Source organism: Pteropus medius, unplaced genomic scaffold, assembly GCF_902729225.1.
Source record: "Pteropus medius unplaced genomic scaffold, Ma_sr-lr_union100, whole genome shotgun sequence".
In the NCBI taxonomy this organism is placed as follows: domain Eukaryota; kingdom Metazoa; phylum Chordata; class Mammalia; order Chiroptera; family Pteropodidae; genus Pteropus; species Pteropus medius.
The window spans coordinates 14,703,378-14,730,187 of NW_024355205.1; the positions used below are offsets into that span (position 1 = coordinate 14,703,378).

General features: G+C 31.9%; 1 protein-coding gene across 3 annotated transcripts in view; it reads right to left on the reverse strand.

Moving 5' to 3' along the window:
- RSRC1 (arginine and serine rich coiled-coil 1) overlaps window positions 1–26,810 on the reverse strand; it is a 346,237-nt gene that overhangs the window by 132,446 nt on the left and 186,981 nt on the right. For all 3 annotated transcript variants that reach the window (XM_039857718.1, XM_039857717.1, XM_039857719.1), the window contains exon 6: window positions 14,368–14,419. In XM_039857718.1, the coding sequence (XP_039713652.1) occupies window positions 14,368–14,419 (52 nt within the window). The remainder of the gene's footprint in view (window positions 1–14,367; window positions 14,420–26,810) is intronic.

Genomic DNA, 26,810 nt, shown 5'->3' on the forward strand with positions numbered 1-26,810 from the left:
ATAAAAGCAGGTTGGAAAATAGAAAAATGAAAGATAAAAATAAATCATTAAAATGCTCACTCTTTTAAAATTTAATTAAAACATTTGACAAAGAAAATATACAAAATAACAGTTGAATAGGAGGAAATAATCATTGAAAAAGAAAAACTCTAGTCATAAGAGACTACTTTGCAGGCCTCTATACATTTGAAAATTCAGATAAAATAGTAATTTACTAGAAAAATCCAGTTTACCAAAATTAAACTTTTTACAGATTAGAAAGATTAAACACACCAAATTTCATAGAAGAAACAGAGAAACTTTTCAACTACAAAAAAGGCACCAGGTCCATACTGCTTCATAGGGGGAAATCTACTAACCTTTTGAAAATAGTTTTAATGCTGTGAAAATTATTCTAGAGCATGGAAATTAAAGAAAACTAACAAATTTTTTATGAAGGAAGTATAATACTGATATCTAAACCAGAAGAAGGTAACAGATGCAAAAAAGAAAATTCCTGACCAATATCATATATAAAAATGTACTCAAAAACTAAATAAAATATTACATTATAGAATGCAACATTACATTAAAAAAAATACACCATTAACAAATAAGATTAATTATAAGTCAAGTAAGGGTGGTTAACTATTGAGAAATCCTTAAATATGATACAGTATATTAAAAGATCTAATAATCATATCAACAGATATAAAAAAAAAATTAGACAAAACCCAACATCCCTTCATGAACGAAATTCTTACTAAAACTAAGAATGGAGGGGAATTTCCTGAACTTGATAAAGAATAGCTACATAAAGCCTATAGCTAACAACATTCTTAATGATGAGAACTTGAAGCTTTCCCAGTAAGATCAGGTATAATACAATTATGTCCCCTTTCACTACTCCTTTTCAACATTATACTGGAAGTTCTAGCAAATGTGAAAGAAAATAAAATAAAAGATATGCAAGTTGGGAAGGAAGAAATAAAGCTGTTCTTGTTCACAAATAATATGATCATCTATGTAGAAAATCTGAAAGAACTGACAAAAATACTGGAAATAATAAGCAATTATAACAAGGTTGCAGGATACTACAAGTTTAATGAACAAAAGTCTATCACTTTCCAATATACCAGCAATAAACAAGTAGAATTTGAAATTAAAAACACAATACCATTTACATTACCACCCAGAAAAACAAAATACTTAGGTATAAATCTAACAAGATATGTACAAGATATATATGAGGAAAACTACAAAATTCTGATGAACAAAGTCAAGAACTAAATAAATGGAGAGAAATTCCATGTTTATAATAGGAAGACTCAATATTGTCAAAATGTCAGTTCTTTCCAATTCGATCTATAGATTCAATGCAATCCCAGTCAAAATCCCAGAAAGTCATTTTGTGAATGTCAACAAGCTAAGTCTGAATTCTATAAGAAGAGGAAAAAGACTCATGATAGCCAACAGAATATTGAAGAAGATTAAAGTTGGAGGACTGACATTACTCAACTTCAAGTCTTATATAAAGCAACAGTAATCAAGACAGTGTAGTATTGCAAAGGAATAGACAAAGAGATTAATGGAATAGAGTGGAAAGTCCAGAAACAGATTCACATAAATGCGGTCAACTGATTTTGACAAAGGAGCAAAGGCAACGCAATGGAGAAGAAAAAGTATTTTTAATAAATGGTGTTGAAACAGCTGGACATCCACATGCAAAAAAAAAAATTAATCTAGACACAGACCTTGCACCCTCCACAAAAATTAACTTAAATGGATCATAGACCTAAGTATAAAACACGAAATGGTAAAACTCTTAGAAAATTACATAGAATACCTAGATGTTCTTCAGTATGGCAACTACTTTTTAGATAATATCACCAAAGGCATGATCCATGAAAGAAATAACTGATGACCTGGACTTCATTAAAATTAAAAACTTCTGCTCTGTGAAAGGCAATGTCAAGAGAATGAGAATACAAGGCACAGACAACATAAAAATATTTGCAAAAAACATCTGATTAGGGACTGTTATCCAAAATATATAAAGAACACTTAAAACTCAACAATAAGAAAATGAACAACCTAATTAAAAAATGGACCAAAGACCTTAACAGACAAATCACAAAAAAAGATATACAGATGGCAAATAAATATATAAAAAGATGTTCAATATGTGTCACTAGGAAATTACAAATTAAAACAACGAGATATCATTATACACCTATTAGAATAGCCAAAATACAGAACAATCCAGAGAACACCAAATGCAGGCATAGATGTGGAGTAACAAGTGCTCACATTCATTGCTGGTGGGAATGCAAAATGGTGCAATCACTTTATAAGACAGTCTGGTAGTTTCTCACAAAACTAAACATACTGTTACCATATGATTTAGCAATCACACTCGTTGGTATTTACCTAAAGGAGCTGAAAACACATACCTACACAAAAACCTACACATAGAACTAGCATAACAAAAGCATTCTGAAAAAAAAAAGAAAAAAGTCAAAGGACTCGCTAAGTGCTTTCAAGACTTACTATATAGCTACAGTAATCATGGCATTGTGGTACTGGCAAAGGGACAGACAGACACATAGATCAATGAAACAACAGAGAATTCAGGATAGATCTACTTATATGTGTTCAATTGTTATTTTACAGAACTAAAAGACAATTCAGTGGAGAGAAAATATCTTTTCAACAAATAGTACTGGGTCAAGTAGGTATCCACAAGCAAAGAAAAGAACCTCAACCCATACTTCACACCATATACAAAAAATTAATCTAAAATGGATCATAGTTCTAAATGTAAGATTTAAATATGAAACTGTAGAAGAAAACATAGAAGCAAGACTTTATATTCTCTGGTTAGGCAAACATTTCTTAGCTATGACACTGGAAATAAAATACATAAAATAAAGTGATAAATTGGGGACTTCAACAAGTTAAGAACTTCTGCTCTTCAAAAGACACTTTAAGAAAATGTAAACATGTTATAAAATGTAAAAAAAACCCAAAACCCCCAAAAAACAAAAACCCAAAAAAACAAAAGAACCCTGCAAATCTCCCATCTGTTAAAGAACTGTTATCCAGAATATACATAACTTTCAAAATTCAGCAACTGAAAGACAAATAAATAACCCAATTCTTAAAAATGGGAAAAGAGGATCTGTTATGGCAAATAAGCACAGAAAGCAATGCTCAACAATATTCATCATGAGAGAAATTCAGATTAAAATCACAATGAGATACCTCTACACACCCACTGGAATGACCAAAGCACAATAAAAACTAATAATTCCAAGTACCAACAAGGATGTAAAACAACTTGAGTTCTCGTAGGAATGCAAAATAGTCCAGCCACTTTGGAGAAGTTTACAGTTTCTCATAAAGTTAAACGGAATTATCACACTACCCAGCAATCCCAGTCCTATGTATTTACTCAAACAGAACAAAAACTTATGTTAACACAAAATCCTATTTGAGAATGTTGTGCTGGTTTAATTAATAATCATCCGACATTAGAAACAACCTAAATAACTTTCGATTAATCCACACAATGGAATACTATTCAGTAATAAAAAAGGAATAAACTATTGATAAATGCAACAATATGGATAAATCTCAAAGGCATTATGCTAGGTCAAAAAAGTCAGACTCAAAAAGTTGCAAAATACATGACTCCATTTATATAACATACTGGAAATGTCAAAACTACAGGGACGGAAAAATAGGTCAGTGGTTTCCAGGAACAAGAAATGGTGGGAGAGGTTCGTGACAAAGGGGAATGGGGAAATCTTGAGGGATGATAAAATTGTTCTACATCTTGATTCTGGGTGCTGTACAACTGTTTGCATTTGTCAAAAATCAAAGAACTCTCACTAAAAAGTAAGATGTATATATACATCATTAATTAAAACAGTTTAAAAAACAGGCAGCAAGGCATAGGCAAGGAGAAAATATAAAGTACCTATCTGAATATATAAATATATAAATTCAGAATATATAAATATCTATGAGTCAATAATATAAATAATTCTTTTATAAATGGACAACAGATGCTTCACAAAACTATACAGATGACAAATGACTGAATGGAAAAGTGCTCAGCTTCATCAGGTATCACAGGAATGCACAGTAGAGCCAAATGAAATACAATACATTCAAAAGAATAGCTGGAATTAAACAGAATGCTGACAACATCAGTGATGTCAAAGATATGGAACGACTGGGACTTTCGTACATTGCTTGTGAAAACACAAAATGGTACGTCACTTTGGAAAGGAGAAGTTTCTTATAAAGTTAAAATGGCACTTAACTATATAATCAAGCCATCCAATTCCTGAGTATTTATTCAAGAGAAATGAAAACATATGTTCACATAGACTTGTACTCAAATGTTCATATAAGTTATAATCAACAAAACCATAAACTGGAAACAACGCATCTGTCCGCCAATTGCTGAATGAACAAGCAAACTGGTACAGCCATACAAAGGAATACTACTCAGCAATAAAAAGAAGTGGTGTTCACAACAATGCAGACAATTTGAAAAGCATCATGCCAACTGAAAGACTACAGACAAAAGTCTACATACTCTATGATTCCATTTATACAGCATTCTGAAAATAGCAAAACTATAATGACATAAAGCAGATTAGTGATTGCTAAGGTGATAGGGAGAGAGAACTGATTCAAAGGAGTACAAGAGAAATTTCTGATAAAGATAAAATGTTCTTTATCAAAAATTTTGGTGGTACTTGCATGACTGTATATATTTGTCAAAACTCACTGAATTTCATAATATTGGGGAATTTTATTGTTTAAATTAAACCTTTTCTATACCTCTTTAGAGTCTTTTCATAACTACAAAAAAGTCAGAAAATAAAGACAAGCCAAATAAAAATTTTTTTAACAACCTTAAACTCCACCACCAGGGACAATAACCACTATTAGCATTTTGATATATAATACCAAGGATATTTTTCATTGTAAACATTAACTTCTGGTAAAAACTAAAATAGGATCATAGCTCACTTCATTCTGTTCCGGAGTCTCATTATTTTGAATTCCTAAATAGAGTGCCAATGTTTCTATTTCAATAAATACATCATACACATTAAAAAAGAAAAACAGACTATGCTATGATTCTCCTAGTTGTAAGTAAACACCAAGAATTCCAACTGTATAATGACTTTTGTTGTTATTAATTATTTCAACATTTACAAAACTTTTACTTAACTCACAGGTCTTAAATTTTCTAAAAAAATTATTTTCTAGTTTTGCTAAATAAAATTCAAATAAATCCTTTATAAAAATAAAACAAAATCTCACCTTTATGGGATGACAGGATGATTAAAAATAACAGTAAACATTAAATAAACATTAATTAAAGATTTTTTTTTGGAAGAAAGGATTATTTGTTGATTTGTTACCATTGACTCTGTAAATTTAGGGGAAGATGCTGTACTTGCACACAAAAAGGGCCACTCTATTTAAACAGTTTTTCTTTTTATTATTATTATGAAAGAAAAAAGAAACCCCAGGGTCTAAAATGTAATGAGTGATCCTATTAGTTCCACCAGACTAAAATCATACAGTCTACGTATGTGGTCTTTTCAGCCACATCTGTCATGAACCATTTTTACATCACAAAATGCAAAATACAGAGCACCGATATGGTAGATGAGACCTGGGAAAGTATTCATCATTTGATTTCCCCCCAGAAGAAAAACTGGCTCATATGAAGATAGGTTACAATTCTTTGCTGAGCATACTTAGAGGTTAGATATATTTTAGAATTAAACCTTAACATAATCCAAGCGACAAAGTGAAAACCATAAGGAAGTAAAGGATTAAATCAAATTTAAAAAGAAAGAAATCTCAATCATAATTTTCTTAAAATCCACATATTTTGCTTGGTTAGAATACATGGATCAATTATTTAAAAACATTTATAAGATATAAAAATGTATAAAAGTGCTTATCACATAGTAGATGCTCAATAAATAACACTCAATGTTTAAATATTTCATGTAACACATTTTATTAAGCATTTTATATACTGATCTCATATTTCCCCTTTTACATCAAAATGGAATTTTTACTAACATAAGACATACAGTATAAAAGAGTTCTGAATTATTTCCTTGACTTACCACTTTTTGGTAAATTTCTTTCTATAGTATTATTTTATTCTTACATGAAAACATAAACTATAATTTCCCTTATAGGAAAAAGTTGGTTATCATTCCAAACTTTTTAATGGCTTAAATTAAGAAATATTAAAAGGTGATTAATTTAAAAAAAACCTCATTACATAATTCTATTTTAGATAAATGATTTTCAACGATTCTAAAACTACTGAAAAAGAAACTGCACACTTGATATATAAACATCCAAATCTTATACACTTGTCAGTCTTTCAATAATGAAGTCTGAGAAAAATAAATTCGCAGACACCCAAGTGAATTGGCAACTGTAAGTGACAGAAGCCCTTCTAAATCCTCTGTTTACACTGGGGATTAGTGGAGTAGATTTTAAGTTGCAAACTGAACAGTCCATGGTCAAGGGAACCTGCTCCCTGTCAGCCCGCAGGGCATAAGGACAAAGCATGGTCCTGGTAGGAAGTGACCCATAAACGTATTCGTACCCAGGATTTATACAAAGCCAGTCTGCCTCACAGAAACTCCATATGACCATTAACTGGCCTGCAAGGCCTGCCAGGAGGCCTAATTACAGGTCTACAGAGCCCAATAACAAAAGCTGAAGGGCTTTAGCCTAAGGATGATCTGCTTTATACTGACTTGAGAGAGTCCATATAGAGGACCCAAAAGAAAGAGGTTTAGCTTTAAAATTCTCCCCAGAGATCCAGCATTGTACTCCAGTCTAGAAAGCCCACATGCAACATACTTCAGCTAGGCTTAAGCATACCACCCTCTCAAAATTAACATTCAACTACTGTCTGCTTAACATCTGCTCAAACATGGCAAGTCAGACTCTGGCTGATAGCTTTCTTCTTACTAAATATTATTAGGAATAAATAAGCCATTCAAAAATAAATGTGTAACTGATGCTAAAACAAACAACATACTTTAAAAAGCTATTTACTAAATGATTCTCTTTAGGGAAGCACTATTATATCTTTTTGGCCTAATATGAAGCCAAAAAGTGTCTTCATATTGGAAACTGAAAGTTAAATTAACATTATCAATTTGATTTTGCATTAAAGCTATTACATTTTATTTAGAATTTCTGAAGTTTACAGAAATCATATTTGATGAAAAAATGTTTTAACCAATGTCTAAGTCAATTAAACTATTTAAGGTTTTATTCGTTTGTTTCTTTTTAAAAGCACTATTCTTAATTCTTGATAATTTCTAACTGTATATGCGTGCTCGTATGAGAAGGATGTTTGGCTCAATATCTCTTCTTTCATTACCTCATAAAGCCACTGTGGTGATGTCATAAAAAAGAACTCCTACTCCTACTAGCTAACATTTATAGTACACTCAGTAACATGTTAGGTGCTGTTCTAATCACTTAATTACATTAACTTATTTATGTCTCATAAAACTCTAAAGATATGCATTATTTATCCCATTTGATAAATAAAAAAACTGATTTTCAGCAAGCTTTAACAACTTTCACATGGTTTTATCAGTAAATAATGGAGTTGAGACGTACTCAGGCATTCTGACTTGAGAACTTAACCACCGTAGTATATTATCTTTCAGAATAACTGCTAATACTGACTCAATACTTACTGTGTATCAGGCACTGTTCTAAGTGGTCTGCAAATGTTAACTCATTTAAACTCCATAACAACAACCTCATCAATTATGTACTAATAATATCTCCATTTTATAGATGAGGAAAGTAAAACGGAGTAAAGGGGAGGTAAAATGCCCAAGCTCCCAGAGTTAGAAGTGAAGCTGGATATGAATCTAGACTATCAATATATAATCAAGTAGAAGGCAACATCAATAAAAAAATTTTGAAAACCATTTATATGAGATAGAAATTATCATTTGCTCTGTTTCTTTAGGCTTCTCCTACAGTGAAAGCCTCTCATAATAAATCAGCCTATTTCTTGGAGCCACAGATCAGTGGTCAGAAACCTACAGAGCAAAACCTCTGTTAGCTTTAAATCAGGGTAGCAGAATGGCTTTCTATGCTCCCTGGAAACAGTACAGCATTATTATGGTAACCTCATTTGTAATTCTCAGAATCACAAATACTTAAAGCTATACTGGACTTTAGAGGGAATATTGAGACTTCCAAGGTCACATGGCTATGAAAAGAAAGGGTCAGGACTTACTTGGCTTCTAGATGCTTACTAGGTAACTACAAGAATAATATCTAAGCTTAACATGCTGCAGAAGAATTGGGATGGAGTGGGGCTCCTATGGCTAATACTTAAGCACAGCTTCTTACCTGGATATCGTATGTAAGTGTGTGTCACTTATCTGTGTTTTAAAATATTTAACCAGCTTCTATCCCAAGCGAAGGTCTCTGAAATACATGTCTCTAGTTAGGTTGAAGACAAAAATATTGATGGTCATAAAACATTACCCTGGATCTTTCAAAATAATTAGAAATTTAACTACTATGAGTACTCTAATAGTTAAGGAAAAGGACATTTTTGAGTGAAACTTTAGTCCTCTTCTATTACCAGTTAGAAAGCACTCATTTCAGAATCAAAGGCTTGATTGAGGATACAAATTATTTTATTGTAAGGTAATTATAGCATTACACCTAACAAAACAAGGTATGTATTTGGTAAAATTTTCTATCACTCTTCTTTCTTCCCAATATAACTGGGATTTAACCTATGGACAGAAATAGAGTCAGAAATCGTTGGATTTGAGTCCTGGTTCTGCCACTTATTAGCTATGTGATCTTTTACAAGTCATTTACACTTTCAGGATATTTGTAAAATAGAACTAATTAGCTCTCCATGCAGTGATGTGAGTCAAATGATAAAAGATTTATGAAAGTGCTTTGAAAACTATAAAGCACAATACAAAGGGTTGTAGACATTATTCAGAAAATGAAATATTAGATTTTTATGATAAAGGTGATTTACCATACATGCACTAAAAGCAATTTCTATTTTTTCTTATGACACCAGAGATATAATTTTAAAGGTTGCATGTGTCGGTAATTTTATTAAAACTAAAATATTAAAGTGATTTTAGAGAAAATTGTGCCTTGAAACTAATTGTGAAAAGAGTCATCTTTTCATGCTAATGAAAAATATTTCTGAAAAATCTCTCCTCTAAATCCTTCAAACCCATGAACATATTTGGCATAACATGATACTGTATATTTATGAAAACCTAAATAATATTTGGAGAGATCCTAAAAAGTCAAACAACAGTGAGAGCAAAAGTAACAGATACAAGTTTTTAAGTAAACTTATTATTCTTCTTCCTCCTCTGTGATGATCATGTGTCATTATCTTTTCTGTCATGCACTACCTTAAAATCTAAGATTAAAATGTCAGATTATGGCCCTATATTGTCTACATTTGAAGCCAGAAAATTTTTTCATACATTTACTTTAAAATCCATCAAACACTTAGGCTGTTTCCATGTCCTGGCCATCATGAATAATGCTGCTATGAACATTGGTGTACAAATACCTTTTCGGATATGGGTTTTCAAGTCTTTAAGGTAAATACCCAAGAGGGATTGCTGGATCACATGGACATGCAAGCAACCGAAGTGTCCTACAACAGATGATTGGATAAAGAAGTTGTGGTACATATGTACAATGGAATATTATTCAGCCATAAGAAGAGATGAAATACTGCCACTGTGACAATGTGGCTGGCCTCGAGATAATCATGCTAAGCGAAATAAGCCAGACAGAAAAAGTGTAAAACCACATGATATCACTTATATGTGGGATATAAACCTAAAAGCAACAAACGAACAGGACAAACAAACAGACACTTATGGGCACGGACAACAGACTAGTGGTTACCAGAGGGTAGGGGGTGAGGGGAAAGAGAGATGTAGGTGTGGTAAAAGGGGTCAAATATGTGGTGACAGAAAGAAATCGAACTATGGGAGGTGAACATACAATGCAATATATATATATATATATATACATATATATATATATATATATATTTTATATATATATATTTTTTATATATATATATATATTTTTTTACTGTTAAATTGTACACTTGAAACTTACTGGATTTTATTAACCAATGTTACCATAATAAAATTAGTTAAAAAAAAATCCATCAAACAGTGGTTATAAAGGGCACACCAGAATTTAAAGGTTTACTTTTCAGTTATCCAGATTGTTGTTTCTCTCAGTGACTTATACACCAAAAAGTAACAGCTGGAATTCTTTTGGGTATGTTACCACTCACCACAGCTGTTAAAACTGCTGGGAATGATTTGAGAATTTTAGATATGGTTCCTGACTTTCAGAAGTTTATTATTTCATTGGGAAAATAAATCCAGCACTCATGAAACAATTAAACATTAATATTAGCAGTATGTGAGTAAATATCAGCCTAAATGGTATGCACAGACTAGGACAAAAGGAATTCAAAGGAAGAGAGAAAGATCATGTGCTGGAAAGGGCAGGGAAATAATGTGGAAATTCTATTGCAGATGAGTCCTGAAGTGTTTGAAGAGGGAAGACGAAGGAGAAAGACATTTCTAGAAGAAACAAAATCATGAGCAAAGATTCCCAGGTAGAAAACAAACAAACAAACAAACAAACAAACAAACAAACACATCACTCAAAGAACAATGAGAAAAAGCACAGAATTCTAAGAAATAAAGACAGAAAAGTCTTTAGATCCCCCATACAGAACCTTGGAACCTGAAGTATATAAGCGTAAAATTGATTTTGTAAGCAATAGAGAGCCAATTAATAATTCTGAGCAATGGAGTAGCATGACCAAATGGTGGCCGAGAGAATCATCTAGCAATGGTATTTACAAAATGTATATAGAAATAAAGATTTCCAGTGGCTATCCTTTGCCAGGCTCCAGGCTAGGCACTTATTGTATTATGATATTTATCTTCACAACGACCCTGCAAGGTAGTTATTATCTCCTTCCTTACAAATGAGGAAATGATAGTATAGAGAAATCCCAAATCTAAATATTTTCAAACAAGAATTCAAATGTGTGCCATGATCTAGTTGAGACAATAGGAGTCTGTACTCATATATTGCTGGTGGAAATGTAAAACGGTTCAGCTGCTGTGGGAAAGTTTAGTGGTTTCTCAAAATGTTAACCAAAGAATTACCAAATGATTCCACTATTATACTCCTAGGTATCTACCCTCAAAATTACAAATGGGTACTCAAACAAGTACAAATAAATGCATGTTCATAACACTATTCACAGTAGCCAAAAGGTGGAAATAACTCAAATTTCCATCAATATATAAGTGGATAAACAAATAGTGTATATAAATACAATGGAATATTATTCAACCACAAAAAGGAATAAAAACAGACACATGCTACACCATGGCTGTACCTCCAAACCATATGCTAAGTGAAAGAAGCCAAACACAAAAGGTCACACATAGTATGATTTCATTTACATGAAATAACCAGGATAGATAAATTCACAGAGACAGAGTGCCAATTAGTGGTCACCAGAAGCTGAGGTAACGGGAATGGGGAGAAAACTGCTTAATAGTAAGAAGTTTCACTTTGGAGTGATGCAAATGTTTTAGAACTAGTTAGAGGTGGTGGTTATAAAGCATTATAAATATATTTAATGCCTCTTTAAATATATAATTGTTCACTTTAAACACAAATGATTAATTTTATATTATGTGAATTTCACCACAATAGATTACTCTTTATAATTAGAGTACTATGGTAAACTAGAAAACATACACATCTGTCATGTTCCATTTAAAACATCCTGTGTGGGCTAAACAATAAACACCAAACTGTTCAAGGTTACAGAACGAGTAGGAAGCAGACTTAGAACTCTTCCTGTATTCACCACCATCTCTCTGGAGAAGTAACAGAATTGAAGTAAGAGACCAATTAAGAGGTAATGGATTAACCTTTGGATGAAATGTTTGGCATCTAGTAAGGAGATGGCAGTGGGAAAGATAATAAAGGGATAAATATAAACAAATATTTCAAAATAAGAGTCATTAATTCTAGGTGAATGATTGTCTATAAAGAAGTCAAAGAAAAATTTTAATCTTAAATAGAAGAATGATAAAAGTATTCCTAAAGAGGAAAAGAAGACATCATGGCAGAAAGTGTTTGTATTTGGACTTAGTACCACAGAGTAAATCATTAGCTGCAGTTACCATTTAGATTCAATCTTACAAATTTACACAATTTTGCAACCTTCTGTGTCTTATTGCCATTTGAAGATTTTTAAAAAAGCAACCTTAGTTATAACCTTAATTTCACATCACCCTTGAATTAAAAGTTTAAACAAGTTAAACCAAACACAAAATTTGATTTCAATTGCAATTTGGTAATGAACATGAAAAATGATTCTATCTAAATCTAGAGATTCAGCATAGCAAAGTAGAAAAATATAACAGTTTAGCACATATGAAATATAATCATAAATATAATAAAATTTGACTTCAAATTCATGTTTGGTACAATATGCATGACATCCTATCCATTTTGCTTAATGTTATTTTACTCTTTCAAAATCATACCACTAATAATCGTTGCCAAATATTCTAAATATATTTTACTTCCAAACCAGTAACATTATGAACATTCACTAATAATTCAAATAACAATACAATGGTTATATACAAAGCTTTCTTCTGAGACCTACAGAGTAAAAGACTAAATTTAATCAGCAGGATGTCTATATATGAACCCTATGGACTAGATCATGGTAATTATAAGGTTGAAATGAATCCTGTCTCAAGAATCCAACACACAGTCTTAATCCTTTCCCCGTACCCAGTTTCCAGGCCCCCAAATCGAAGGTGTTTTCCCTGGGAACTCAAGTAAACGTTAATGTGACAGAATGGGTACTGCCGGACCTTCCCGTCCAGCCACTTCTTAGGACCAGGCTAGACTTTAACTGCAAGCCTCATCAGACTGGCTCAAGTTCTTTTTATTCCCCTCCCTCCTTTTATTTTAATTGTTAATTTTTAACAATACAATGAACACCGTGAATTCATCACTGAAACAGAGTTCTGGAACCCTGACAGTAAGTTCTCCCTTATCCATCCATCTGCTTCCCCTCTCCAGGCAGTTCTTATTAAAAGCAGTACTGGATATTTTTCAAAGGGGTATAATACATTATATCATACTATGAAGCAATACATTCATAGAACTGGCATCAAAAAAGCAAAGTCTGGTAAAAATGGTTACCTAACCAGTGGCAGTGAAAAGTAACACAGTTTTTTTTGTAAAGTAATATAGCAAAAATGTACAAAAAGTTGCTCTAAAAATTAATGCCCACTAACCTCATAAACTCATTTTTTTATAGTAATCAATCCCAAGAAAATAATCTAAAATTAAAAAGCACAATTTGTAATAGGATGTACATAACAGTGTTACTGATAAGAGGAAAAAGCTGAGACAACATATATAATCAACAAGAAGAAACTAATAAATAATATTACATCTAGCTAAGGTCTGTCCTTTGCTAATCTAGGCCAATATACATTTTTTTAATTTGAAAACTGTCATGATGTTCTGAATGTTTCTCAAATATATAGAATCTAGCTTTTTATCCTTAATAGAATTGACAGCATTAAATTTTTTAAAATCAGGATGATGGCTGGGACCAATATAAACCAGTTAAACACTGTGAGGTTTAGACTGTCATATTTGTTTTATAATATTCTTCAAAATCATTAAAAGATGAAGAAATAAAAGAAAACTATATAAAACTATTAAATGAAATTCTATATAGTTGTATTAATAGAAGCAAATATTTTCTGGACTAAGTACCATAAATATTTTCTTTTAAAGTTAGAGTTTGTCAATACTCAAATTATGAAATGAAAATATTTTTTCAAAGCAAAATGCCACTAAAGAATAAATGCATATTATGTAAATGATAATCATACTAATTAGCTTTATCCTATAACATAAAACCCTAGAGCAAGAAAACTTTAATCATAAAATGAATACATACATAAAATACATAAAATAAAAGTGACTTGTATGTAATTTTATAAATAAAAAGGTAAAGAATGACCTTTAGGTAATATACTGTAGTAATAAATATTTAAGGTAAAATATGGCCATATATATATAACCTAGATCTCATAAATTTGTGAGGATATACAAAAATAGGTGTTTTTCTTTTTGACCTACTGTAAGCATGTCAGGATTTATTTCAAGCTTTTCATTTAAATAAAGTTAATTATCAACACTTACCAGCAGCTTCAAGAACCAGCTGCAGTCTGGCTTTAGCTTGTTCAGCTGGTGGCTAAAAATCAACCACAAAAGACATTTACAGGTCAGTTTTAATAGATGGAGCTTTAATGCACTGTTATGCAGTATCAGAAAATTTAGAGAACTTTATTCTAATCAATATTAATATCCACCTACCTTTGAACAAATTGCATCATAGCAGTTCTACCAATCTACTCTCTCACTGTAGTAATCAGATAATACTTTTCATTAACATGATGCAAGAATAAAGTTCTTTCATTTTCTTTTTACTGGAAAAGGTTTTGTTTACTACCCAACATTGTACCAATCAGCAGTAGCTTACATAACGATAACTTAATAATGAGGTGAAACCCATACATTTAACAACATATTAGTTGCATATGGAAACATGTAAAGTGATTTATTAGAATTGAAACAACGACTTAAAGTCCAATACATCAGGCAAGTCATATCCTAAAACTAAAGACTTTGTTTTCCTAACTCTACTGGAAAGAAGCAATTGTGATAAAGATAGGACATGATGTGAGTTAAGTGCTTTCAATTCCTACTAACTGTCCTAATATGGTTCTCTCAATAAACCTTGATTCAATATAGTTGATAATGTTGAAATTAACTTCTTTCCTACCAGCGACCTTACTCTGAGATTTTTGGATAGATAATGTGTTGATGGTATCCAAACTATAACAGACTGTATCAAGACTATGATTTTTATGAAAGACCTGTTAAAAACTATTTTTAATACTTAACACTTCACAATATATTTATAAAGATGTAAGCATGTGACTAAACAAACATTTATATACAATCATTTGAGAATTAACATTTTACAAAATATATTAGAATATTTCGTTACTTGTGAAATAAAGCTTAAATAAAAAGCATTAAATAACTGGATATAGAAACATGTGCTCAGAAAGTTTAAGAATTTGAATGGTGCTTCTGAACTGTAAGAAACAGGATGGGAGAGAGTTAAATGAGATGGGAGGGAAGACAGGGGAGAGCTTTTTATAACATAGAACAGGGGTTAACAAACTGCAGCCTTAGACCAGTGGCTGGTTTTGTAAATAAGTTTTATTGGAACACAGCCATGACCATTTGTTTATATATTGTTTGTGGTTGCTTTTGTGCTCAACTCAACAATAGCAGGAAACTTATGTCTATCAAAGCCTAAAATATTTATCAACCAGACCTTTAAAGAAAAGTTTGTTGACCCCTGACATAGAAGATGGAGGGACTTAACAAGAATTTGAAACAGCAGGGTGATAAGATGAGATCTGTACTTTGATACATCATTCTAGCCTTATGAAGTGAAAGGCATGTGACTGGAGGCCAGGAGTGCAGTTAGGGAGCAATTAAAGAATTCCTGGAGAAAGATAAAGAGAGCCTGAGGTGAAGCAGTAGCAGTAAGGTTGGACAGGAAGAACTAGATTTGAGAAATATTTAATTGGTAACATGTTTGGGTGTGAGAGGAGGAGCTGACAAACAAAAGAGTACTTTATGTCATATATTTGTAGAGAAAATGTATGTAAGTGTGCTTTATAAAGTATTGGATGCGTGACATCAAATTAAAATATCACAGCAAAATTCTAATGGCAGACTGACACTTACTGAATAATTTTTCTAACAGTTATATAAACTAAATTGCCTATATGGGCCAAACAGTTAATATAAACATTTACGATGATAAAGGGAAATGACATTAGACATCAGTATCAGGGAGCACAGAGAGTGTGGAGAACTGTGGAATACACGGCCCTGCCAAAGCAAGCAGTTGATACTCAGCACTAACTCACTGTCATCATGCAGAACTGCAACTCCAGGCTTACAAAATTTCTTGACTTTTCGTGAGACTTTAAGTCACTATAAAGACTAATACTGTGTAGAACACACAGCACTTCTAAGAGCCAGGTCCAATCCCAAGAAAGTTTGTGTGCCTATGTCATCTACTTAACACACACAATAGAAACGTGATACTTTGTGCAATATAACATAACTAGAAAGGCAAGAAGAAAATGATGTTCTGAATAGCAGTTCCCAATGAAGCTAAGAATTATGAAGCATACATTTCTGAGGGTCCAATAAGCAGCATCCTTTGATAGAAAAATGTTAGACACTTTATTGATTAAGATATTTCATGGGAAAGTTTATGTACTTTATAAGGAAACATTATTTTTAATAATTAAGAATATGTAAGACATAGAAAAATATATAGAATGAGTACCCACATCTAATAAAATATTAACAATATTGTTAAAATCTCTTACCCACAAAATCTTCCTCTATAGCACCCCACCCCCAATTTATAACTACTGTCTTGAAAACGTGGTGATTACCATTCTGAAGGAAAGATTTTTGATGGTTGATAATTATGATAATATCACCTACTAAGATATATTTATATCTTCATTAATTCCTCTAATAAGCTATAACATAGGATTCATATTTCAAAGATAAAGAAAATCAGGGAATAAGAACAGTTTAGTAACTTGCCTCAACTAGTGAATGACAGACTGAAATCAAGACCTTCTGCTCCAAATCTCAGGATCTTTCTAACTAAATCACTACGATATTTATGAAGTCAAAGCAATTAATTTCATAGATATAAAAACATAAGGATAGGTTTTTGATTTTGTTCAAAAGACCAATCTGTTCAAAATACTACATTTGTCCCAGTAATGTAAATGAAATATAATTCCATTCTAAATACATTCGCATATACTAATATAACTTCCTAATTTTATTTGTGAAATATAGGGACCAATTCAACTATGGGATAAAAATACATTGTTAGGTTCACCGGATTTTTTAAAGTAATTTTTATTTTTACTTTTAAAAATATTTGATTTCATTTCTCAAGTACTGGATTCATTTCTCAAACATTATTCTTGTATAGGGAATTCAGATACAAATGTTCTCTCACTTTCTGTCCATCTGCAAATATCTTTCTTTTACTCTGACTGGTGAATAATTTGAATGGATATGGGATTCTTGGTTGCAGTCTTTTTCTGTCAGTCACCTTCCCCTCAAATCCTTTCCAAGGGCCCCCTAACACTGTTTCAGCTTTAAATTTGTCCCAGAAGAGGAAAGGCATCACAACAGGTCTCTTGGCTGAAACCTTCCAGGTCTCACCTGCCTATGTGAGTCAGTAGCTTCTTGGCTCAGAAAAAAATCATTTGGAGCTGGGAATGGAGAGTAGACTGGCAGATACATATTGCTATCATTCTGATTGCTTTCTACAGTTACTTTTTAAAAAAAGATTAAGAGGAAAATAGAAACAATATAGAGTTAAAAGAACATTTTATACTAATCCGTTTTTAGTTAAGTATCATCATACTAGCAGGCTTAGAATGAAAATACCTTTGGGGCTTGCGTGCCAAAATTTCTAATGTTTTATCTATTTTAGAATATATTAGATCCTAGGGATTACCATGAATTCCATCTAAAGTTGGTAAATGATACTGTTATTCAGAACTAGAAATCAAATCTTATTTAATAAATAATAATACCAAATACAAATGCACGGAATACAGCAATTTCTCAATATAAGAATTATACAACAAGGACATATTTAAGAACACAATGTCACAGTTATATTGTGTGAAGTAAACTTACAAAGAAAAAATTATATTCCATTAAAAAATAATATTCCTTACATGAAAACTAGTAATGCATAATTGCATAAATATCAACAAAATTAAATTATAGAGAATATGTTGTTCCTTAAAAATAAATTTTAGTACTGACATTAACAGAACAGTAGGAAGACTATGAACTTTTACTGTAAGTTTTTAAAGGCTGTAGTAAAGTTAAAACACTATTGTGTTATGATACCCCAAAAATATATATTAGCATAGATAATATACTGTAATTTTAACTCATTTAAAGAATATTGTACTTCTGCTAGAAATTCTTATCATATAGGGCTTACAAGAAATGTTAAAAGGTCTTCTTTATGCAGAAATAACCAGAAATAAGAATATATAGGGTTTAAAATTTCTAAATTAATAAAGGACTTTTAATGGGGGTGAGGGGGTTGGTAGTCTTTCTATTGTCATGAATTCTCCAGAACTGCCCTGCCCTTTCCCTCCTCTTGGTAGCTAAGAATACCCACTTAACTCCACTTGTAAGCCCTCGTTTTAGAGAGGAGTATCCAGATTCTTAAGAAAAAACAAAAGCCCTAAGATAAAACTAAAATATAAGTCCGTTTCCTGATGGCTTGAAGAGGTGACTATCCTCAATGTCTAGACTTTTTCCTTTGACTTTGGATTTATCCTTATTTAATCCAATTCCCTGAGTTCCTTATAAATAGACTGCACATCTAGATTCTCAAAATACTGCCAAAGCTAACTTTCAAGATCAGCACAATCATTTAAGCCATGACTATATAAAAAAACAGCAGCAAAGAGAAGCCTATTCTTATATAAACCAGTCACCTAAAACTAAACTATTTAAGCTATCTGTTCACCCTTCTCATTTCCTTTCATATTCAGTTCCCTGAACCCCTGGCCACCAATATGGAATTCTGACAGTTGACAAAAATATGGCCATTCTAGCTGCCACAGTGGCTGTACCATTTTAATTCCCACTAACAGTGTAGAAGGGGTCCAGAGTCTCTACATCCTCACCAACACTTGTGCTGTGGTATGTATATACACACAAAGGAGTATTATTCAGCCTTAAAAATGAAGGAAATTCTATAATATACTACAGCATGAATAAGGCTTGAGGACCCTTGTGCTAAGTATAAGTGAGTCATAAAAAGAAAACACTGTATAATTCTACTCATATAAGGTACTTAGAGCAGTCAGTATCATAACTTAGAGCTGCCAGGGGATTAGAGGGAGGGGAAAATGGAAAGTCATTGTTTAATGGGTATAGAGTTTTAGTTTCACAAGATGAAAAGAGTTATGGGGATGGATGGTGGTGATGGCTGCACAACAATGGGAATGTATTTAATACCACTGAACTGTACACTTAAAAATGGTTAAGATAGCAAATTTTATGTTAAGTGTATTTTATGACAATAAAAACAAAATGAGAAAAATACATACAGGGGTGTTTACTTATAGGACTTGTATTGTTAGAACCTTCCATCCGAAGAGAATGTACAGAATAAATATTTCAGATCTTATAGACACATGGTGTTCGTTAGCGTACTATTAGGCCCTCATCGGGTGTTTTCTTTACATTCAATTGTTCAAGATTCATTACTTTTACATGTTCAAAAATATTATAGATCACCTCTTATGTATAAGGTACCATGCTACAAGTTGAGGATAAAAAGAGAAATAGATATAGCTTCTGGTTTCAAGGATCTAATAGTATGACAGAGAAAATAATAATTTAAACAAACTACTATTTACTAAATGTCTGCATTGTGCCAAGCATGTGTGATATTTCTACCTTAAATTTTTTTCAAAGAGCTTCACTGAGATATAATGGAACTACGATAAAATTATTTAATCAGTTTGATAGGTTTTTGATATACTCATAAAGCCATGAAGTGTCACTACTGTTAAGATAACGAGCATATCCATCACTCTAAAATTCTCCACATGTCCTTCTTTAATTCTTCCACGCCTCTCTGTGCCTCCACTCCACTTCCCAGTCTTCAGGCAAACATTGATCTGCTTTCTATCACCACACATTACTTTGCATTTCCCAGTATTTTTTATAGTTGGAATCATACAATATGTATTTTGTTTTGGTATGGCTTTTTAACTCAACGTAATTGTTTTAAAATCCATCCACATTGTGTGTATATCAGTACTCATTCTTTTTAATTGCCATATTCCACTGTCAGGATACTCTATATTCATTCAGTCTTTATTCATTCGCCTGTCAGCATTCAAATTATTTCCAGTTTTTTGGCTACTACTAAAAATACTATAAACATTCACATACAAATCTCTGTATAACTATGTGCTTTCATATCTCTAGGTATAAATATCTGGCATTGGCATGGCTGAGCCACATGGTAAATATATGTTTAACTTTAAAAAAAAATTACCAAACTATTTCCAAAGTGGTTTTACATTCCCACCAGCAGTGTATAAGAGTTCCAGTTACTCTACATCCTAGTAATGACTTAGTACAGTCAGTATTTAATTTCGAAATTCTAATAGGCACCTCATTGTAGCTTTAATCTATATTCCTCTAATGATTAATGGTGTTGAGCATCCTTTCATGTGCCTATTTATTATCCATATATCTTCCTTGGTAAAATGGATGCTCAAAACTTTTGCCACTTTTTATCGGATTGTTTTCTTATTAAGTTTTCAGAGCTCTTAATTATAATGAAAGTAATTTTTCATATATGGGGTTTGCAAAACCGACATACACACAGAGAGAGAATTGTATATTTATATTTATTTTCTGGATAAAGTCCTTCCATGGTTACAGCTAAGAAATCTTTACCTAACTCCAATTCACAAAGATTTGTCCAAGGTTTACACCTACAAGTTTTATAGTTTATGTTACATTTAGTTCCATAAAACAAATTTAATTTTTTATACAGTACATTATACACTGAAAAATCTTCCTTTTTTTTTTTTTTATGTTGCTATCCAATTGTTCCAACATCATTTATGGAAAAGACTATCATTTTCCACTCAATTGCTTTTTCACCTTTGTTAAAATCAATTGGGGATATATGTGTGTGTGTGTGTGTATAATATATATATATATTATATATATTATATATATATATATAATTAGACTATTCTGTTCCACTGATCAATTTGTCACTTTTGGTACTAATAATACACTGTCTTGCTTGCTATTTTATATTTATTTTTATATTAACTCTTGATACCTGATAGAGTCCTCTAACTTTTTTCTTCTTTTTCAAAGTAGTTTTGGCTCTTCTGTTTTTTGTATCCCAAATTTTATCAATTTCTACCAAAAAAAAAAAAAAATAGCCTGCTAGGATTCTGCATGGGATTGCGTTGAATCTACATATCAATTTGATGAGGAAGGACATCTTAATACTAAATTTTAGCCTGGTATATCTTTTTCCATCATTTTTACCTCTTAGTCTTTATATCTGAAATGGTTTTTTTAATATGCAGCATCATCTTTAACTTATCATCTTCTACTTTATATCACTTCATATATACTAAAAAACCTTATAATAATATACTCATTTCTCTCCTTCCAGCCTCTGCATCATCATCATCATTGCTGCTATATATTGTTATAAATTCCACAATATATTATGTTGTTTATGCTTTAGTTATCTTTTTAAAAATATATATATCTACCCATGTAGATATTTCTACTACTCTCTATTATTTTATGCCAATTCACGTTTCCATCTATTATCATTTCTTAATGCTGAAAGACCTTCCTTTGACATTTCCTGGGTGCAGGTTGTTTGGTGATAAATTCTTTCCATTTTTGTGTGTCTTAAAAAAAAAAAAAATCTTCTTTTGGCTTTCAGTTTTGAAAAATATTCTCCCAGAGCACAGAATTCTTCGTTTATAAAACTTTTCTTCCATTATTTTAAAGATGTTGCTTTACTGTCTTATAGTTTGCATTGCTTCCAATGAGAAATCTACTTTCAAAGTTATCTTCGTTCCTTCATACATAATCACAATGAGTATTCATTTTTTATTCTATTTGCTTTTAAGATTTTCTCATAACTGGTTCTAAGCAGTTTGATTATTATACAACTTAGTGTAATTTTCTTCATATTCTTGTGCTTGGGGCTTGCTGAGCTTCTTGGAACTGTTGGTTTACAGTTTTTATCAAATTTGGAAATATTTTGGTCATTATTTCTTCAGTTATATTTTTGTTGCCCCCTTTTCTTACCTTTCCTTTCAAGACTCACTCTTATTCCATGTATATTGTATATTTAGCTGCCTAAAATTGTACCACAGCTCACAAATATTCTTTGATTTGTTTTTTTCAGTCTCTTTCTCTACAGTTTCTTTTTGGATACTTTCTTTTGCTATGTACTTAGTTCACTAATTCATATTTTACAATACAGCATCTCCATTAATCTCGTCTAGCGTACTTTTCATTTTAGACATGTAGTTAGTTTTCTGTGTAGAATTTAGTTTTTTTTAATAGCTTTCATGTCTCTATTTAATATGTTCAGTCTTTCTAGCAATGCTCTGACCATAAACAATATAGTGATAATAATTCTATTAATGTCCTTGTCTATTAATTCTATTATTGTGTCAATTCTGGGTCAGTTTTAACTGATTGACTTTTCTATTATATGTTATATTTCCTTGGATTTTTGGATGAATGGTAGGTTTTTATAAGATGTCAGACATCATGAATTTTATTTTGTTGTGTGCTGGATATTTCCGTATTCCTATAAATAGTCTTAGTCTTTGTTCTGGGATACAGTTACATCCTTTGGAAGCAGTTTGATCCTTTCAGTTCCTGCTTTGTAGGCAGGACCAGATAGCTCTAAGTTTGTAGTTGATTTTTACCCACTAATGTTTTTTTAGTACTTGATTGGAAGCACCGCGAATTAAGAGGTTTTCTATACTGGTTGTTGGGAATAGGCACTAATGCCAACTCTCTATAAGTTAACAGGCACGATTTCCTCTAATCACTTCAGGTGGTTTTCCCCCAAGCCTTAGATAGTTTCCTCACGTGCACATACTGATAAGTAGTCTATTGAATACATGAAGGGGACTCTCTGCAGATATCCTGTAGCTCATTCCTCTCTGGTAACCTGCCCTGTGATCTCTAGAGGCTTTGGCCTCCCTGGTATCACAGCTTCGTGTTCTCAACTCAAAGAGACCATCAGGCTCTAACTAGGTTTTCCCTATCTGTGGCATGACCTGGAAACTTTCTCTAGGCCTTAAGCTGGAACAACTGAAGGGCTCACCCCATTTTTCCCATCTCTCAAGAATCACTGCTCTTCATGCTTGATGTCTTGAGAGCTGTTTTTTCAAATAATTTGTCCAATTTTTTTTCTTTTATTTTTATTAGTTGTTTCAGGTGGGAGAGTAAATCCAGTCTCTGTTACTCCATATTCATTGGAACAGAAAGTCCATTATTTCTTTTAATACTACAACAACCTTATGAGGTAAAGTTTCTTGCTCAAAGTCATGTAGCCATTTTTTCTAACGCATGTTAACAAAAATGCATTATCTATACAAATAAACCTATAAGTTCCCTTTGGACAACTTCTACATCCTTTTCCTAAGTAATCTACATTCTTTCAAAGCTCAGCACAAGAGGTATCACCTCCTGAAAACCTCATCAGTTCCAGCTTATTTTCTTCCTGACTCCTTTCACGATGGTTACAATTTTCTGCTTTATGTTCTTGCAATGCCCTGGGAATACATGTATCAGCACATCTTCAGTATAATTATTCATTGTGTTGTCTTTATTTCCTTTTTTGAAGGCTGTCAGCTTCTTGAAGGTAACGACTATCTGACAGTTTTATATCATTAGCACCTGGAAAAGTGTCTGGAAAAGTCAACGTTCAGTAAGTATACATTTGAAATAAACTTCCTTGTAACTTTTAAAATCCTTATAAGTATTATATATAAATTAATTTTGAAGTATTAATTTCACCGAATTTTATCTGTTAGGAAGAATTTACCTAATTCAAATAGCTAGACATTTGAAAGAATAATATGTTATTAGGGAAATTATAACAAGTAGTAATAATGAACCATGTCATCTACATATAATTAATAAGTTTTTAAACCAACCTATTTGGTTATAGAATGCAATTCTTAAAGTGATCATATGAGCTCCAAATATATATGTGGTAACATCTACGTGCCATAACTTTCCAGGCCAACATGACAGACATTCCTAAGAAAGACCATAAGCTACTTGAAAAAAAAAATTAACATCTTTTTTGGACAAAAATATAATAGCTATTATTTATTGTATGCTTTCATGTTCCAGACCCTTTGCTAAGCACTTTACATACATCTCATTTAAGAAAATTCTCATAACACTCCTGACAAGGCAGGCATTCTTAATGCTATCATTTAGATGAAGAATAAATTACCTTAAGTCACAAAAATGATAAAGTGGTAGAACCTGAATTTTAATCCAGATCACAAAATCTCTGTTCTTAAAACACTGTACTGCCTCATATTTTGAGATCCATTTGTTTATTAACTTTCATGGGGGAAAAAAAAAGTCTAATAATTTTTGATTGCCATAAAACAAAGTTAAAACTAAATTTCCTTTTGGATGTAGCTTCTAATGATCTTAATGGTTGTAAGCACCACCTTAAAAGCTCATTTTAATCAAGCTTTTTCAGATGAATAACTTGAAAAATATTAAACATATTCACAGTATAGGTACTGTGCCATTTGCTTTAAAGTAAAATGCAATCTCACTATGACAGACACACATATCAACAGCTTATCATATTTCTGGCTATATTTCATTTTAACAGTTACTATAATTCTATCTCTTAGGATCGAGGTCTAAGCTAGAAATATTACAAGTAGCTCAAAAGTAGATTTATCTTGCCTCTAGAACGTAGCACCAAGTTGGTTTAAATAAAGACAAGAAAAGAAAAGAATTAAACCTATGACACATATTCTGTTCTCGATAGAAAATTCATCTTAGAGTTTTACCAAACATTTTCTCTGAAGAGTTTAAGAAGTTTGCAAAAAAGTTATATAATAGCTATTTTTTTTATTATAAACTAGAGAAAAATGTAATTTTATAGTGTCTTTTATAGATGAAGAAGTTTAAATAAAGAGGTGAATCTTAACCTAAGATTACACAGCCTTGAGGGCCTGTTTAAGAAGCCCATATTCATGATCCCATTAAATGATGCTGCTCATATACTATACAAATACATAGCCATGCTTAATTGTTTATAAATTGTCCATGGCAGCAAGCGGCAGGGTTGAGCAGTTAGTTGTGGTACAGATTGTATGGCTCAGAAGGCCTAAAATATTTATCTGATCCTTGATAGAAAAGGCTTACTCCCCATCTAGACTGCTATAGCTGTATCTTTCCCATTTACCTTTTCCATCCTATATACAGCTACTAAAATTATTCTCACAAAACAAGGTTCTCATTAAGCTGATGCTTAAAATATACTCTGCATTGCTTCTAGAGCTAAGCATAAACTTATCACTTTAGTTTTCAATACTATCAATAATACTCCAAGCTTAGTCTTCTATCTTTATTTTTCAACCATGTCTGTACGCATAGCTAACATTTCAGCAATATGTCGCATGTCACTATTTCTCAACCACATCATGCAGAACCCTCTATTTGGAATTTCCTTTTCACCAGTCATCCTTAGTTGCAGAAACGCTGAAATGCCACCACATTTACCAGCCCCACATAGTTAGATGAAAATAGTATGCACTTATTTAATGGCTCATAGAACACTGAAATCTTTGTGAAAATGCTACAGACTACTTTTCTAGTCTTTCATAATGAGGGCCCTCTCCCTTCCTCAATTTCCTTCATTCCTAGCCCCAGCTATGGAGCCTCACTACTTAAACCACCTTGTAGTAATAGAACTTAAGAAGAATGCTTAGATTTGGAAAGGACGCAGCTTTATCTGAAAGCGAGGTAGATGAAGTAGGAATTCCCTCCTCTCTGTGTAGCCAAGGTAAGCAGGGAGACAGAAGAAGAACTTTGGCTATTTTACTGCAAGTTTAGAAGCATAAAACAAACAAAATGGAAGAAAGCGCAAATTCAAACCATCATCTACTTGTGACAGCTACACAATTGTGCTACTGAGTAGAAATGTTTACTTAACACTTTGCTGTTAGAAACTGAGAACTTTTTTGACAGCTAAACTAAGAGATTTTCCTATAGAAGTAGGAAATTAAGACTTTTTAAATGCATCAATTATTTGTATGTTAGGCTTCTCAGAAATTCTAAAATAATGCCATGTAAAACAAGTATATCTACTAATAGTTCTAGACATGGCATTGAGGTTAAAGTAAAATTAGATTCAATAACACAGTTGTTTATATTTTGAAAGGTCAAACACAAATAATTTGTTTTCTAATTTTTTTCTAAAAGACATAAAAGGATAAACATTCGTATGGTTCTAAACTCTATTTTAGTATCTTCTTTTTTAACATCTTTGTAGCCACCTACTTTTGCTTATCACAATTTTAAGTATCAGTACTTCTTTTAGTCCCTAAATATTAACATTTTAGGATGGTCTACAAGACATTATTTTAAACAATTACATAAATGTCTTTCCGGATCTTTTCAGAATTCAGTTTAAAATAATACTTCCTATGTTTAAAATCCTTTGTAGCATTACAACGGCTATTTCTAAGAACTTATTCGCTGTGACTACTTTTCTTTGTGCTTTTTGACTTTGTCTCTCTCCCTTCGTATCACCTTATGACTGCTGAGAAGGGAATGGTGTTCTCTGCAGTACCAATTATCTGGAATAGTCTACCTATTTCTCTTTGCTTTACTGACTTCAGATAAGTTTTAACAGTCTT